The 16,411-nt window shown below is 46.2% G+C and overlaps 1 protein-coding gene across 1 annotated transcript in view; it reads left to right on the forward strand.

Moving 5' to 3' along the window:
- The window catches only part of NCKAP1L (NCK associated protein 1 like), a 43,468-nt gene extending 32,052 nt beyond the window's left edge, over positions 1–11,416 (forward strand). The window contains exons 23-31 of the mRNA XM_036915349.2: positions 657–754; positions 880–973; positions 1,115–1,197; positions 1,498–1,578; positions 4,039–4,132; positions 5,021–5,137; positions 5,477–5,586; positions 7,402–7,491; positions 10,889–11,416. Of these exons, the coding sequence (XP_036771244.1) occupies positions 657–754; positions 880–973; positions 1,115–1,197; positions 1,498–1,578; positions 4,039–4,132; positions 5,021–5,137; positions 5,477–5,586; positions 7,402–7,491; positions 10,889–11,020 (899 nt within the window). The 3' untranslated portion in view covers positions 11,021–11,416. The remainder of the gene's footprint in view (positions 1–656; positions 755–879; positions 974–1,114; positions 1,198–1,497; positions 1,579–4,038; positions 4,133–5,020; positions 5,138–5,476; positions 5,587–7,401; positions 7,492–10,888) is intronic.
- Positions 11,417–16,411: the final 4,995 nt, after the last annotated feature.

Consider the following 16,411-nt stretch of genomic DNA (forward strand, 5'->3'; position numbering starts at 1 on the left):
AGAAACAGCCAGACCTTAGATGAGGAATGAGTTGTGGTTTCTGCTGGGACCCAGTAAGGGCAGTAAGGCATTGAGCTGGGTTTCTGGAACTAGCCCTTGGCTTGACTAAGGGATCTTGGACAAGCACTTAACCCCCATGTCTGTTAAACCAGGATGATGTTGATAATTATTGTAATAATCCCTTATTCATATATATCTTTACAGTTTCCTATAGTTTTTATAATGTAGTATTTTACTTCTTTCATATCAGCTCTATGAGGTATTCAGGGCAAATTTCTTCGTTTTACAGAGAAGTAAACTCAGGCTCAGAGAGGATCAGTGACTTGTTTAAGGTCTTATATCTAATAAAGCTAATCCAGAAAGAGTAAAACCCATGTACCACATAAAGGGACTTGGGAAAATATAGATTCTTATAAGAATGTAAAGTAAATAGTTATCATTTGTGGTAGGTCTGGGCATAAATACCAGAGGGAAGAGGGTAAGTTGTCCCATGGGCAGGCCAGACCTGTCACCTAAATGTAGGCCACTTTCGCTCCCTGACTTTCCACTTCCTTTCCTTGCTAAAGAAACATCTCAAATGTGCAGATTACCCTCTGCTGTGCCGATGCTCCAGTGCCCCCTGAGTCCCACCTGGTACCTCTGTAACTCTATTTCAGAGATGCGGGCCTTGGCTGAACTCTTGGGCCCCTATGGCATGAAGTTCCTGAGTGAAAATCTGATGTGGCATGTGACCTCTCAGATCATGGAGCTGAAGGTACTGGAAGCCAGCCCTGGGAAAAGGGCCCAGCCCTGGGCGAAGTAGGGTAGGAGTAGAAGACTAGGGAGGGTGTACCTGGGTCGTATCTTTTCCTGCTGAATGTCTCTGTGTCCCGGCTGTAGAAACTGGTGGTGGAAAACATGGATGTACTTGTTCAGATCAGATCCAACTTCAGCAAGGTGGACTTGATGGCTTCTCTGCTGCCCCAGCTGATGGGTGAGCACCTCCCCTAAAAGGAGAAGGAATTGTGGGAAAAGCATTGTGGGTGACAAGGGCTTTGGGGGGCTGGTGGCTAGGCCGCCATTGCTGTTCTCCTAAGTGCTCTTCACTAACACTCCGTTTTCTTTTTTTTCTTAGGGGCTGACAATGTCCTGAAGCGCATGACCATCATTGGAGTTATCCTCAGTTTTAGGGCCATGGCCCAAGAAGGACTTCGGGAGGTGATTTGGGGGGTGGGGGTCTGCCACAGAATCACAGACACCTGTGGGTTGGGTTTGTATGAGAAATTGGGGAAATGTTTGGTGAGCATCGAGGAGAAAGGAGTTTAATTTTGTAGAGGTCCTGGAAGATCTCTGGGGCTAGATGAGCTGAGGAAACATAGAGGTGTGAGTAGAGGGATAGCATGGGAAGCTGGCTGGTTCTTGTCTAAGCTGAGGCCCTTTTTATTTTTGAGGCCACTTATCTTTGAAAGCACTGGCCACTGCCCTCATGTGGACTCATTTATCTTCTCTTCCCTCCAGGTTTTCTCCTCCCACTGCCCATTTCTCATGGGTCCCATTGAGTGCCTCAAGGAGTTTGTCACACCAGACACAGACATCAAGGTATGAGGGACTGCAAAGTGGAAACGAAAAGGAGATTTCTGTTGTTGAAAAGATGTAGCTAAGATCTTATAAGGGAGAGAGGCCTTGAAGAATACTGTGGGGAGAAGAGCCAGGATTTAAATAGGAAAACATTGGGGAAGATTTTGTGGAGAGAGGAGCTTTGCTCAGACAGATATTCTTGGAGACCGAGGACAGAGCTGGGGAGGCCCTGTGGGGGTTGGGGAGAGATGGGTAAGATCTAGGAGAACATCTGCTGGTTTCCACCTAAAATGTGCAAATTAGATACTGAACTATGTGCAAACAAGTCCTCTCTTTAGTTAGGAGCTTAGGTACTTTTTGTAAAAAGATTTGTTCCTTCCATATCCACTCACCTGGGGGCCCTCAGAGTTTCCTTCCTTTTTCTGGTCTTTTCTTCCTCCTCGTTCTGAAACCTTCTGGTTCCTCTATATCTGTGTCACCTGGCTCAAGCCCCCATTTACTCCAGAGATGGAGAAAGGAAGCAGGGCCTTCTGCAGGCACCCCAAGTTAAACATCCATTTCTCTGCACCTCCTCCACCTCTGTAGCCTCTTCCTGTCTTTGAATCACCTGGAACAAACAAGTATGTTATGCAGGAAATACAGCCAAAGGCTGGGAACAAGGGGCCTTCAAACACATAGGGTAGGCTCTTCTCTTATTCATTCCTTTAACCAAGAGAGACCCGTGATAAGAGGCAACAGGTTAGCAGGAAGAATTAAAGTTAAATGTTAAGAAAAACTTCTTTACCTTGAGATCAAAAGACCTGTGATATTTCCCCCTCTGTGCCTGAAATTGCATGAGGCTCAGATGGGGTCATGGGGGCTGTGAGGGGGTGATGTTTCACTGGGACGCTGCCCCTCTTGAGTAGCCTCTGACTTTACAGTGAGCCTGGGTTTCTGGCAGCTGCTGATGCTGGGGCCGAATGCCCTAGCCTGGCAGGAGCTTGTTTAGCTGATATTGCTTGGGCAGCTCTGAGCTTTAGGCTCTGCCTGTCTGTGAAAATTAGCTGGTGGGGGCAGAGAAACAGGGATGGCCTGTCCATCAGAGATTCTGTTACTACCTCAGAGGGGTGAGAAGATTAGGAGAAGAGAAAGTAAGACCCTTTCAGTCATCCCTTTCTTCCCTCAGAAAACCACAGTTCACAGGAGACCAGTTCCCTGATCTCCTGGGCCATGCTTGCCATGAGCAGGGTCATTTAGTTAGTGGCAAATTTAAATAAAGGGCAGAGGAGAACACGCAGCTAAGGTTTACCTTCTGTGTGAAGTACCATAGGCAAAGTGTGTGTCTATTGGGATATCTCTGGGGTTCTTTGCATAAATACTCCACATAGCTGTCTACTCTTGAAACAACTATCCTTTTTCTTCCAAAACATTTTCAAGTCTTTTTTTTTTTTCTTTTAACTTCGAGAGGGGTCTAAGTACTTGGTGTAGCAGTAGAAGTTTGGGACTACATCCTGCTAACCTGCTTTTAAGTACAATGAGGGATTTGGGTATCAGTCATATTTTAATTGAATGCCATCCATGGGTTTAGGAATGTGTTAAAAGCTGGAAAGGATAAAAAGAAATGCAGTGTTTCTGGATTTGAGATAAAGGAAGGGGAGAAAAGTTATGTTTATTAGTCTATTAGTGACTCTTTAGTCCCTAGGGTAGATGCTTTACACATGTGGTCCAATTTAATCATCACAACTCTGTGAGGTAAGGATTATTATCCCAGTTTTACATATAAGAACATTGAGGCTCTAAAAGGTTAAGTAACTTTTAGCCAGGGTCACACATTTAGTGAGTGGTGCTACTAGATCTTGAGCCCAAATCTCACTCCAAAGCCTTTTTCTCCTCTGACTATGGTGTGGGGTTTTAAAAAATTATAATCTCGTTGGTGGGATAAGCCATATGTCTCAACTCCTATCTGAAAAGGTAACTCATAATACTAGGTGCTGTGTGTGATCAGTGCCAAGTTGGTAGTACCAGTTTAAGGAGGGGGAGATGGGTTTGGGCTGAAGTAATCAGGGAGAGCTCCACAGAAAATATGGGATTTGAGTCAAGCCTCAAGGGGCAGATGTCAATTAGATATAAGTGGAGCACAAGAATGGACACTCTAGAAAGAAGGAAGCACATGAACCAAAGTATGCAAGTCAGGAAGTAAGTTGTATTTTCGACACCGTGACTAAATTAAGCTGGCTGCATTGACTGTAGGAAGCATTTGGGAAAAAAAGGTTGAAAAAGCAAATTTGTACTGTGGAGTATCTGAATGCCATGCTAATGCATTTTGGGCTTTTCCCCTGTAGGTTAGGGACAGCTGTGAAAGGAATACCTAGAAAAGAGGATAGTCCACCTATCCTCTTAAAAAGTTTAAAAATCTGTGATCCAGGAATCCTGACTACCTGTAGTTTCGGCCAAGTACTTGTCCCCTGGGAATCCTTTCCAGCATGTTTTCTTCTCTATCAGGTGACCCTGAGTGTCTTTGAGCTGGCATCTGCTGCAGGAGTGGGCTGTGACATTGACCCAGCCCTGGTGGCTGCCATTGCCAATCTGAAAGCTGGTAAAACTGGGGAAATGGAAAAAGGGGGCTTGAGCTATAATTTTGGGTGGAAAAATGTCAATGTCAAAGAAGGCTTTATTTGAGATTGTGAATTCAGAGGTTATAACCTGGGAGCTAAGGAGAGACTAAAAGTCCCTAACCCCCACAAAATATATATGTAGATAATTTAGATTCTTGGACAGGTTCCAACCAGTTGACCTGTCAATCAGCTAGAAAGTAGTAAGTGAGAATCTGTTTGATGTTCAGCAAGTGCTCAAAGGAGCTTGCAGTTTGGTTGGGGAAATAAGGTTAATGCAAATGAAACAACGAGAGAACAATACACAGTAGTATATGATGTCATGCCAGGTCGTGTGGTATAGCATCTAGGTTCCCCAGGGTGATCGTGTGCTCTTCCCCCATGTAATCATCTTGACACTATTCACTTCTTCCCCCAGTCTCACACATGTCTCTCATATGGAAACACTGCACATTTCCTCTGATTAGCATATTCATACTTGTACACGCTCAGAACAGGAGGGGGGCTGGCATTAAGCCCTTTCAAAATTGCCAGACTAGCTCTCCCTCTGCTCTCTTGGTTTTGGTGAGGCTCTTTCCTCTCCTTCCCGCCTCTTCACCCCATCAGACAGAGTGCCGTCAGACTGCCTGTCAGCAGAGCCCTTCGCACAGAGCTCTGCTTCATTTATCAGTGGCCTCCAGGACTTGGCCGTCACTGTAAGTGGAGGCTAGTCCTGTCCCCTTCAGCAATAAGGACTTGCCTATAGTATTTTAGAGAGTGTTTTCATAGATATGTCTTATCCTCACAGTGATTTGGTGATGTAGGCCCCCTGTAAAAGATAATTTGTGTTTGCTGACCTTACTTTTCCTCTTTTCCTTTTTCCTTCTTACCAGATACTTCATCTCCTGAGGAAGAATATAAGGTCGCCTGCCTGCTCTTGATCTTTCTTGCTGTTTCCCTCCCACTCCTTGCCACTGACCCTTCTTCATTCTATAGCATTGAGAAGGATGGTAAGTAAGGAGCAGGTTTGAGGCACCAGTGCTATTTAGGTTGGTGTCCTGGGGTAGGGAGATGAGATGGAGACCTTTTTCTGGAAAGTAGACTTCTGATTCATGTGTAAAGTTCTGTTTCTAAAGCACTTGAGAATGACCTATCCATAACACTCAGTGCCAGTCAGATTTCATGGGAATATCTTTCTCCTAATCCCCAAATGCCTCTTAGTCCTTTTAGTATCATATAGGGGTGACCCAGCCTGGAAAAATGAGAAATTACCAGAGGGGGTCAGCCTGGGCATGGCTCACTTCATTGTGTCCTTTTGTTTTTCTCCTTCTCTGTCATTACTAATCTAGGTTACAACAATAACATTCACTGCTTGACCAAGGCCATCATCCAGGTGTCTGCTGCCCTCTTTACACTCTACAACAAGAACATTGAAACTCATCTCAAGGAATTTTTGGTGGTGAGTGGGTCCAGTCTATAAGGAACGGAAGATTGCAAAGTCTAGCAGAATTGGTTTGACTTAAACCCACAGACGGGTATTATTAAGCAGGCTTTGGTGTCTAACCTCCTTTATTCAATAAGCAGTGAGAGGCCACTTTGTGAAGCGCAAGAATTTCTTCTAAATTCCCTAACAGCTGGTGTTTTAGCCTCTGCCCAAATACTTGGAAAGAGCATTGGACTAAGAGTCAGCAGATCTGAGTTCTAGTTCTGGATCTGCACTAAGAAGTTGTGTGGGCTCTGAAGAGCCAAACTTCTAGGGCCTCAATCTTCCCATTTATTAAATAGGGTGATTAAGCTGAATCCATAGCTCAGTACCTTGGTGTGGAGTAGAATATTCCAAGGAGCTTGTGAAAATACAGATTCCTGATCCTTACACCAAACCTACTGAACTAGAATATCCTAGGGTGGGTCTAGGTCTCTGTTTTTAATAAGGTCTCCAGGAGAGCTGATGCACAATAAAGTGGGAGAGACACTGAGTTTTGTAATATATAAAGTCATTTCCAACTCTAATACTGACAAAAAGTCAAACTTTTTTCAAATTCTCAAACTTCAGTGTAAATCAGAATCACCTAGAGAATTTCTGATTCAGTAGATTTGAGGGCTAAAGAATTTGCATATCCAGTATGTTCCCAGGTGATGATGATGATGTTCATTCTGGGGTCTCATTCTGAGAACCACTGGTCTAGATATCTAGGGACTAGTGCTTCCAACCAGGCAGCTGATTCTACTGTAGGTTATTTTCAATTTGTTTGAAAAAAATTGTTTAAAAAATTTCAGCCAAAGTTTGACTCCCTGTAACTATCACCATTGATCTTAGTTTTGCCTCTGGAAAAACACAGAATAAGAAATCTCTTTCCAGTGTTGAAAGAGGCCCCAGAGTTTTCCATTCTAAATTCTCCTTGGAGGAATCCTGTCCATACACTTCTGATACATGGTCCATTAGCCACTGCCTGCTTGAGCATTGTCAGCAACAGGGAGCTTATTCCTTTGCAAAGCATGGTTCTAATTTAAGAACTAGGGCCTCATCTGTCTCCTTTTAGGAGAAAACATAGTAGATCATATTATCTTGGGAATCATACCATTGTCCTGAGAAGTACAAATTGGGGACTTGTAAGCTTAGTTAGAGGGTCCCTATTTAAAAGTGGGACAGCCAGCTAGACAGAATGGGCTTTGAGCATCTTAGATATGAAGAGGTTTCACACCAGATCTCTAAAACCTGGTGGTAAGGGGATTTTTCCCATCCTTTTCCCTTTTCCCTTCTTTGTTTGCTAAACCTGAGCCTGGGATACAGTTAATCACATTTCTTCCTCCCTGTTTGATCTTCTGGGGGCCTTGAGGTGAATGGGGAGGACAGCCATTTGAGAGTTGACAGGTAGAGAATATCAAGAGCACTGTGTCTGAATCACAGGCCCAGCTCTGTCTCTGGTCTGGTGGGAAGTCAGCTGTAAACTGCCTGGGGACAGTGGTGTCGAGAGGCTGCCTAGGAAAAGAGGTTAATCTCCTGGCATACAGTATTACCTGCCCTTTTTCTAGGTCCTTTCCTCTCCCCCAGCACCCCTGGCAACCTGCAGTTGCTGCACTGTCTCGTTTATAGGCACTATGCATCTCGGAAACCTAGGGGATTTGCCACTTTTCCACCCTGAGTCTCCAGGAGCATCTCAGCACTTCTTAACTCTTCTCCTTGATCTTGTCCTAACTTCCTGTAGCCTGGGGCTGTCCTGTTCTGACCTCCATAAAAATCTGCTTCCTTACAGATCAAATTCTTCCCTTACAGGTGGCCTCTGTCAGCCTTTTGCAGCTGGGCCAGGAGACTGACAAGCTTAAAACCAGAAATCGGGAATCCATTTCTCTGCTCATGCGCTTGGTATGTATCTAGTTTAAGATGGTCTGGGGAAAGGGGGGAGGGGCCAGAGGGGGAGTTCTCTTTAGGGTCTTTGGGTCCCTGCCATTGTCATCACCCAATAGCATGAACTAATAACTGAATTCTGCCTGACCCTCTGGGTCTAGTCCTCACATTCTGGTTATTTGTCCTGTATTCCCAAGGTAGGGTCTTTAAGGACTTCTCTGCAGGACACAGCCTTCCTTGCCCCTGGCTGACTGGGCTCAGTGTTCCTGTCTGACCTGGTGGGGCAGTCTGTCCCTTATCTATAACTACCTGCCCAGTACACGTTTGGTGTTACCGGACCACTTTCTACCACTAGATTTCTTGTCCCTAAGGACGTTACGAAGAGGGTGCTGAAAAGCACAGAGCAGAACTGCAGGAGGGAGGCGAGGGCTCAGAGGAGGAAAGGGATTTCAGCTGAAAAGCTGTAAGGCAGGGAGCCACGTGGGCCATGAATCAGGCAGCTCCTGCTCTCTCTTCTTTCTTTCCAAGCTCTGGGCTTTCCCTCCTTTGGCAGAAAGTTCTGGGAACTCTGACTCAGTTAACTTAAAAAAAATTCTTTCCTCATGACCCTGTTTCCCTCTTCACCACGTTTACTCTTTTTCTCTAAAAGTCTGACTCTCCAGGTTAGTCCTGCACTTCGATGTAGTCAGGAGGGGGTCCTGCCCTGGGCCCCGTGTCTAAGAGGCCTTCTTACCTAAGGGGAGAAGATGTGCCCACCTGGAGCCTGTGCTGCCCCTCAGAGTCCACACTAAAGATGTCTGAGACCTCAGAACCCTCTGCTAAGCAGGTCTGGCCTATTCGTAGGCTGCTGTGGAGCATCATCCCCAAGTCCATCCTCCTGAGGCAGCTTGCTGCTGGCAGATATACCTCTAGTGCCCAAGGAATGTATGGCTGGAGTTCAGATAGGAAGTTTATGTGTATATCCAAGATCCTTCAAACTGGGATGGTTCTCTCCAATATGTTCTGGTACAGAACTCTACGGAGCTTAAGAATTCTTAATTCAAACCTGGCCTTGCATGAAATTCTACAGGTATAGTATGAAGGTTGAAAGATGAACACAGTAGTTTGATTTATTTAGTCATATGGTATGTAGGCTTCCATTTGTACCCTTGGCCAGCCCCACAAATGTTCAGGGTAGGCTCCCTCTGGGTCTGAACGGTGTCTGTCTCAGCTAGACACAGCTAGAAAAGGGCCTAGGTTAGGCTGATTAAGGATTAGGATGGAGAGGTGGAGAGACTGGACATGAGGTTGGGGATGGTGAGGGATGAGAAGGCAGAGGAGGCAGATGAGGGCAAATGCCAGTCACATGCTAGATGTAGGGGCACAGTCTTTGGTGCAGCATGACCCTGGGCAAATTAACTAACCTTCTGTGCCTCTGATTCCATATCCTTGAAAGTGGGCAATAATCCTTAGGATTCATAAGGTAATATATGTGAAAGTACCTAATAAATGCTCAATAAATGTTAGTTCCCTCTGTCTGCTGGTCATTTTAATTTTTGGATGGTTTAGGCATACCTCTTCATTTCCTTGGGCATTTTTTACTTCCCTAAGGTTGGAGGTGATTCTTTATTGCCATTTAGCCCTGCCTCCCACTTCTGCTTTCATCCCCCCAGCCCCACCTCCATAGGTGAGAAGGTGTCTGCTCCTTGTGGCATTGCAGAGAAGCCTGAAGAGTGGCTGGAACAGAGCTAGGGGACCAGGAGCTTTTTGTTGGATGGAGAGACTGAGGGACTAGCTGCTGCAAAGCAATTCGAATGCAAATGTTTCCACAGAGAAATTGGAATGGCTGAAGGGGAGGGAGCTGTATTCTGAGGTCAGAGGCTACTCTTGTAGCCCCAAATCCTGGCCAGGTACTTCTCTCCCCAGGGTCTTTCTGTCTTGGCTGTCAAGCCTGGGCACTGCCCACTGCCAGTGTTGCCAGCCTGCTTGGGTTTGACAGGTGAAGCTATGACTCTCATAGAATCATGGAATCCTGATGGCAGAACCAGACTAGATCCCGGTAGTTAGTCCTGTCCTTACAATTCCTAGGTGTGGGAACTGAGGAGAGGGAGGGAACAGTGACGTTCAAGGGCTCCTCCAAATTGTAAGGGTGGATTTGACTTGTCTAGAACCCAACTTTTTTGGCTTTCACTGTAGCACTGTTTCCACTACCATGATTTCCTCCAGGTTGGGGCCTTGTTATTTTCTGGTGCTTAATGGAGCAAAGACTAGGAAGTGTTAGGTCAGCGGATCCTTCTTAAAACCATCACTCATTTCTCTGTACCTGAGGGTCATATCCTGGAAAAGAGGTCTTATCTGTCTCCTGGCTTAAAGTTTGAAAGTCTTACCTAGCAAGGAATTCTTTCTGTTAGTCCTAAGTCAGAGCTGTTAAACCTAAGTCAGAGCTACAGTTTTACAGGCAGATTTCCTTTCCTTCAGCCTGCAGTATCTGCTCTTCTGAGGCTGTTGTGTGCATTTGTTTGACAACAGCAGAATCTTACAAATTTTGCAACTTGAAAGGACTTCAGAGAGAGAACATGTTAGAGTGGATATGGTAGGTTCTCTTTGAGTGAATTTTCAGAACTTGAAACAACAGACATATTGGGGAGGGTCCCTCTGTGTGAATTGCCAGAGGATATGGGACACTTCCCTCCAGTGTTTTTAGACCCACAACCTCTGGGCAGAGGAAAGTACTGAAGGAAATACATGCTGTTCCTTCCTCAGGGATGGGACCCTCCAGCCTAATGCTAGGTTGTGCTGCTCTCTAATATGCCCTCCTGGGCCCCCTTATCCCAGCAATTTGATCTATCTTTCTGCTGGGCTGTGGGGGCTGCTGGGATTGCCACAGCACACAGGCTCCTAATTAAACTAATTAATCATGCCTGCTCCTCCATGCAGCATCCTGACTGTTCCCTAAGCACTGTACTGAGGGAGGGAGGAGGGTGAGGCCCAGCACACAGGACCCGTGTGGGTTCCAGGCCCCTCTTTGTTGGCCTGCGGTGGCCATGGTTTCCTTCTGTGCAGAGCTCTGTTATTAGCACTTTTATCCATCCTTGCCTGCATCTGCGCTGCCCACTCACATATGATTTAGCATCCAGACTGGAAGAGAATGGGACCTGCTCTGCTACTAGGGCAGTGATTCTTCCCTGCTTTCTGCTTCTGAGCCCCTCATGTAACCCTGAGGAGGGAGATGGGCATTTTTAATGGAGCTGAAGAGGCCGCATTGCTTTCCTAGAGCTAAACAGACTGAGGGAGGAAGGGGGCCGGGTGATTTGGAACCCTGCTCACTTGTAACACTAAGGGCCTCAAAGGGCCGCGGGCATGGCCTGAAGAAGAAATGGTGTCACAGAGGTACGCCCTCCCCGAGGTTCTCATCTCTTGGCTGCTTCTCTTCCAGGTGGTGGAGGAGTCCTCCTTCCTGACTCTGGACATGCTGGAGTCCTGTTTCCCTTATGTCCTGCTTCGAAATGCCTATCGGGAGGTGTCCCGGGCCTTCCACCTGAACCGAGTGTCAAGCAGTACCCACTGAAGGGCCCTTTGGACTTCGCTAAACCCCATGCTATACTGGACCTGTGGCCATTGTCTCAGTGCGTGGGGATGGGGCGGGGTCAGGAGCCAGAGCCGGCATTTAGAGCCAGTCGGGCATATGGAGGAACAGTCCAGGGCTGGGAAATCATAGAGAAGTGGGGCAGGCTGGGGGGTTGGAGGACAGTTTTTGGGAAAAGTTTATGGGGTTGGGGTTACATGTGTGAATTTTTACAATGAAGAAAACGAGTGCCATACAAATGTGCTTCCTATCTTCTGGTAACTAGAGCTAGAGCTCTGACTGGCATGGGTCTCTTGACCTTCATCACTATTCTAGGATAATGCTGGAGGGCAGAGATGATCAATCATCATATTAAACCATAATGAGTTTATAATCCTCCCACTGGAGCTGCTATTGTCTCCTGCACATTCATTAGGACGATTATCTCCTCTCTTCCTTTTCCAAATGTGTTCAGCAAACATTCAGCCTGCTCTTATTGCAAAGTGGTGGCAAAGGAACCCCATGTTTCCTTTGTGGGGGCTCTTTTAGGGGGTTTGGGTTTCTTACTCTGCCTCTAGCTCTACTGCCTACCGGGGCATGAGGAAATGCTCTTAGAGATTTTCACTGCCCCAGACACCCCCCCTTCACCTGCTCTACCATGCCTTGTGGGTAATGAGTAAGTTCTCCCATCTGTTTAACTTTAACCCCTTCTGCTGTTGCTTTCACATCACTACAGCCCAGAGCACAGAGGGTCAGTCTAGGTAACTGTAGGTCACACAACCACTAACTGGAACGAAGTCATGTGGGTTTCCTCCCAAGACCATTTGGGGTATTCTCCCTCTTATCTGGAGGGACTAATTGAACCCCAATCCCCTGTCTTCCTGGGTACAGATGTTGCTCCAGGCAGGGATTTCTCTCCTACATCTTACATTTCATTGACCTCATTAGGTTATAGGGCCCTGAGAGTGGGTATCCTTGAGGGAGTACAAGCTGTTTCAACTAAGCTCTTTTCTGCACTAATTAGAATTTCAAGTTATCATAAAGCCTGGGGCATTCAAGGTGCACTAAACTAGGTTTAGGTAACTCCATGGCGGGAAACGGTGGTTCCCATCCATCACTTCTGTGTATCCATTGCCAGGAAGGACTGGAGCACAGGTCTGGAATGGTTTGAGTGGTCAAATACAAGTAACTAACTGATTGATTAGGGTCATGTTCCTATGTCCACAATAAGTGGTAAGTAATTTTTGGCTTTCAGCAAAACCATCTTGCCTTCATGAAAGCTGTTTGATAGCTGTTTTTGGATTTTGTATGTGTGTTTGATCTTTATTTCTTGAGACCCAGGCTTAGTTGATACTTTTTTTTTTAACTTGGCACCGATAATCAATCCACAAGTTTTTCTTAGCAACAATTGTCTGCTCTTTAGGGTAGAAGCAACAGAGAATTCCTTCTTCATGCAGCCTCTAGTTGTCCTTCCTTGCTAAGGAAAAGACATTACCTTCTAAGGAGTGATTCAGGGTTGGGCCCGCTGAGACTATGGGCAAAGCTGATGAGGAAGAGAAGGCTCAGAAGTACCTGAAAAACTCTTATATATCTTTTGCTGCTGGGGCCTTCTTCTTGAGGAGATGGAGACACCTTTTCTATGTACATATAGAACTGCCTGAGAGGACCCTCCCAGAGGACAGCAAAACAAGTTACTGCAGGGGAATAGAGGGTAGACATAATACCTTTTTAACTGAAAAATTTGAGACAGTTAATCCACATACACTTGTAAGAAATAATATACAGAGATCCTGTGTATCTACCCGTTTCCCTCAGTGCTAACATCCTGCAAAACTAGTACACTATCAGAACCAGGATAGTGACATTGATACATTCCATGGGGGCTATTCAGATTTTCCCAGGTTTACTTATACTTGTTTCCCTGTGTGTATGTGTTTAGTTCTGTACCATGTGTAGGTGCGTGCATCTGCCGCCACGGTCAAGAACAGATCCCTTACCACCAGGATCCTTCATGTTGCCCTGTATAACCACACCCACTTTCCTTCTGCAACTCCCTTCCTTTTCCCTAATCATTGGCAACATAAATCTTTTCTTTTCTAAAATTTTGTCATTTGACACAATACCTTTTTATAAACACATAATGGCACACACATTTCTCTATCCTTTTTTAAAATACTTTTGTATTGTTATGACAAGTCTGCAAGGTAGTCAGGGAAGGCTTCCCTATTTCAGGCCAGTAAACAGATTTAGAGATGTTAAATGGCTTACTGAAGGTCACATGTTTAACAGTTAATAGAACCAAGTCTGATACCCAGTCCTATACCTTTTCTACCTGAGCAGACTGCCTCTTCATCTAGGAAGACTTAGTTTTTAGAATCTGGAGAGTTAAGAATGAGCAAATAGGAGATGAGGACATGATGGCCTTTTACTGCCTGAACGGTGAACATCTAGAGGTGAAGGGGCAGATAAGGTAACAGGACCCATCAGCACTTAGGCAGTTTGCTTGCTTGACCCCAAGTGTCCCTGACTCCTCAGAGCTTGGGACACAATTAACTATGAACTGCTTTCGCAATCAGATCCTGGGCTCACTTTATTCACGCCTGAGAGGAACTGATGAGAGAGTATCAGGGAGAAACTCTGACCCTGGTTGTTTTGTCTTGTGGGTAGAGTAGCTTGTAGCCTCAGCATTCTCATTAGTGCAGTGTTTTCATTAACATCTCCATTAACTTGTTTGCTGTGAAGAGATGGAATCATCCCTCCCACCAAGCCTGGGTGGAGATGCTTGCAGAGGAGCTCCCTTTCCTCTGAGTGGTATAAGCAGTGCCTTCCCCACTGGTGCCCAGGCCAGGTGGCAGGGGAGGGCAGCCTTCAAGTGCTGTGGGGCTGGGCCGGGCTGAGGGCATCGCCCCTTTGAGCACTGGAACCTAGGAGGGAAAGGGGTCCCAGCTAGGGATAAGGCTTCCTTAACCTTAGGTCCTCATGCCCTATATGAGTTCTTCTCCAACAAAGTTTGACTTTGGGAAGAAGCAGACATGTGATTGAAATGCACTCAGGAGGTTGGGGGAAGAGTGTTCTTCCAGTCCTCCTCCCTACAGGGCCTCCGGCTCCTCCTAAGTACCTGTCATCAAAAGAGATGAAGATGAATCTCCCCTCAGCCCCCACACCTCAGGGAGTTGTCAGGTACTCTCCCTCCCACCTGAATAGGAAGCAGGAGCAGCAGGCCAGGCTGCAGGTTGAGGAAATCAGAAGTTAACTTGAGCGGAGTTTGCAGCTCCGGAGAGATTGAGGAGCGGCTTTTTCCTTGTCACTTTGGAAGGAGAGGATTGTGAGGCCGCCCCTTTAAATAGCATTCCCGTAGGAGGCAGATCACATCCATCCGTCACTGCTGCCAAAGCATCATTTTTGGTCTCTATCAAACTCAAAGCTTGTCGGAAGAGATTGTAGATTCAGGGAGTGAGGAGGCAGGGTCTCCAGGGGCCAGGGGTAGTTTGGAAGCTGAAAAGGAGAGGAGTGAGGTTGGGCAGAAGGAGCCTGGGGAAGATGGGGGGCGGGGGACCAGAGGACAGGACAGGGAGAGAAGAATAGCTATTTTTTGAGGCTATGAATGGAGGAGATATATCGGGATTCTTATCTCTCTAGAGATGGGATAAGGCAGAGATGGGATTGGATTCCTGCAAGAAGAATGAGGTTGAGGTTACACACCAGGGCTGGTGACTAAAGAGAAAGAGAAGCACAGAATGGACAAGCACTGGAAAAAGGTTAAGGGGCTTGGCCCTGGCTTTGTAACTTACCCTCTGGGAGACCACATCATTTTTCTGGGCCGAGTCTTGCCATTTGTTAAATGAAGGGCATTAAACTAATTGGACTCTATTTTACACGAATAACTCTTTTTGGTGAATTTTCCTTTTTAAAAAATGGGTTAGGAGATGGGGGCCTGGGAGAGCAGGGGTGGGATATGCCACTGTGTTGATGAGAAATGTTGCAGGTACAATCTTGGGCCTCTTTTCCCTCTCTTCTAGCTGAAATACCTGTGAAATTTGGGGAGCTCCTTAGCTGTAATCCTAATTTCCTAATTAGAGCTCTTTAGCTCTAATCCTAATTTGCAATCCTTTTGTTGTTTCTAGCCCATTCTTTTCCGGTTTCTAAGGAAGATGATTGATTGCTCTCAAGTTTTGAGAACTGGATTGTGTAGGAGTCTGATGAAGGTCTCAGATGCAGCTATGTCTTTGCTGGGATGTTCCTCTGTCAAGGAGGGGAAAGAGTCCATAAACTGAAGCTGAGTGGATGGAGAAGGGGAAGTCCCTGTATTCTTTCTGCTTTTTTTTCCATCTCCGATTGCCATCTCCTGCCCCTGTACTTTCTGGGAGCTGGTTCTGCTCATACTTCTCTGTCCTGCCAGATCTGAAGGCCTGACCTAACCTAATTGCCTGAAGGCAAATCTTTTATGTTGGAAGGCTTCAGCCTGCCACTTCACTTCTGTTTTTTTTTCTCCCTCCATTGCCTGAGAAGCAGCGAGCCTCCACCTGATACTTAGAATGTAGTAAATACTTTCTCTGGATCAGTCCTCCTTCTAACGTCCAGAGTTCCTGAAATAAAAACTCACAATCTGGGGTTCTGGATTAGTGACCTGCTCTGGATCCTGCAGTTAGTGAATACTCTCCATTTTCTGTTTACATAGGATTTTTCCCACTGCCAAAGTAGGTGGTTATTAAGGAGGAGAACAATTTTAAGGAGTCCTAAGGTGGTTCCTGCCAGAGTCCCCGGTAGAACTCAGTTAGATGGAAGAGGCATTGCCCTGTTATAAGGTCTTGAGTTCCAGTTCCAGTTCATTCATTCTATAAGTGTTTTAAGCAGCTAGGCTGCTTTTTTGTGCTGCCCCCATTAGCCAGTAGCCATTTGATTGCTTTCACTGAAGACAGTGGAGATAAATAGGAACAGCTACAGGAAGGGTTGAGATGAGATACCAGGAATGATTTCTTGGCTTCTATGGAGATACACACACACACACACACACACACACACACACACACACACACACACACACACACACCTATAAAAAAAATAGATTAATTCAGTCAGTCAGTCCGAGAAAATGTGGTGTTGCCCACTCTGGGGGATTCTCTCTGGAAAGCTTTAAGCTTGGGAGGAACTCCCCCCCACCAAGCCAAGGCATCAGGGGGAAGGCCACAGCAATGGGCCAGCAAGCTGGGAGAACTAAGGAGAGGGGTGGAATACCATTGCAACTCAGAGCTGATACTGAACTTTTCCCTTCAAAGGCAGGCGCACAAGTGTGAGGGTCTGGAGCTAGGTTCTGAGGGTGGGTGGCTTCACTCAGCCCGAGTGCCCAGGGCCCCCAGGCAGAGATGTGGGCTCATCCCGTGACCTCTCTCACAT

The sequence above is a fragment of the Manis pentadactyla genome, chromosome 10 (assembly GCF_030020395.1).
Source record: "Manis pentadactyla isolate mManPen7 chromosome 10, mManPen7.hap1, whole genome shotgun sequence".
NCBI classification, from domain to species: Eukaryota; Metazoa; Chordata; class Mammalia; order Pholidota; family Manidae; genus Manis; species Manis pentadactyla.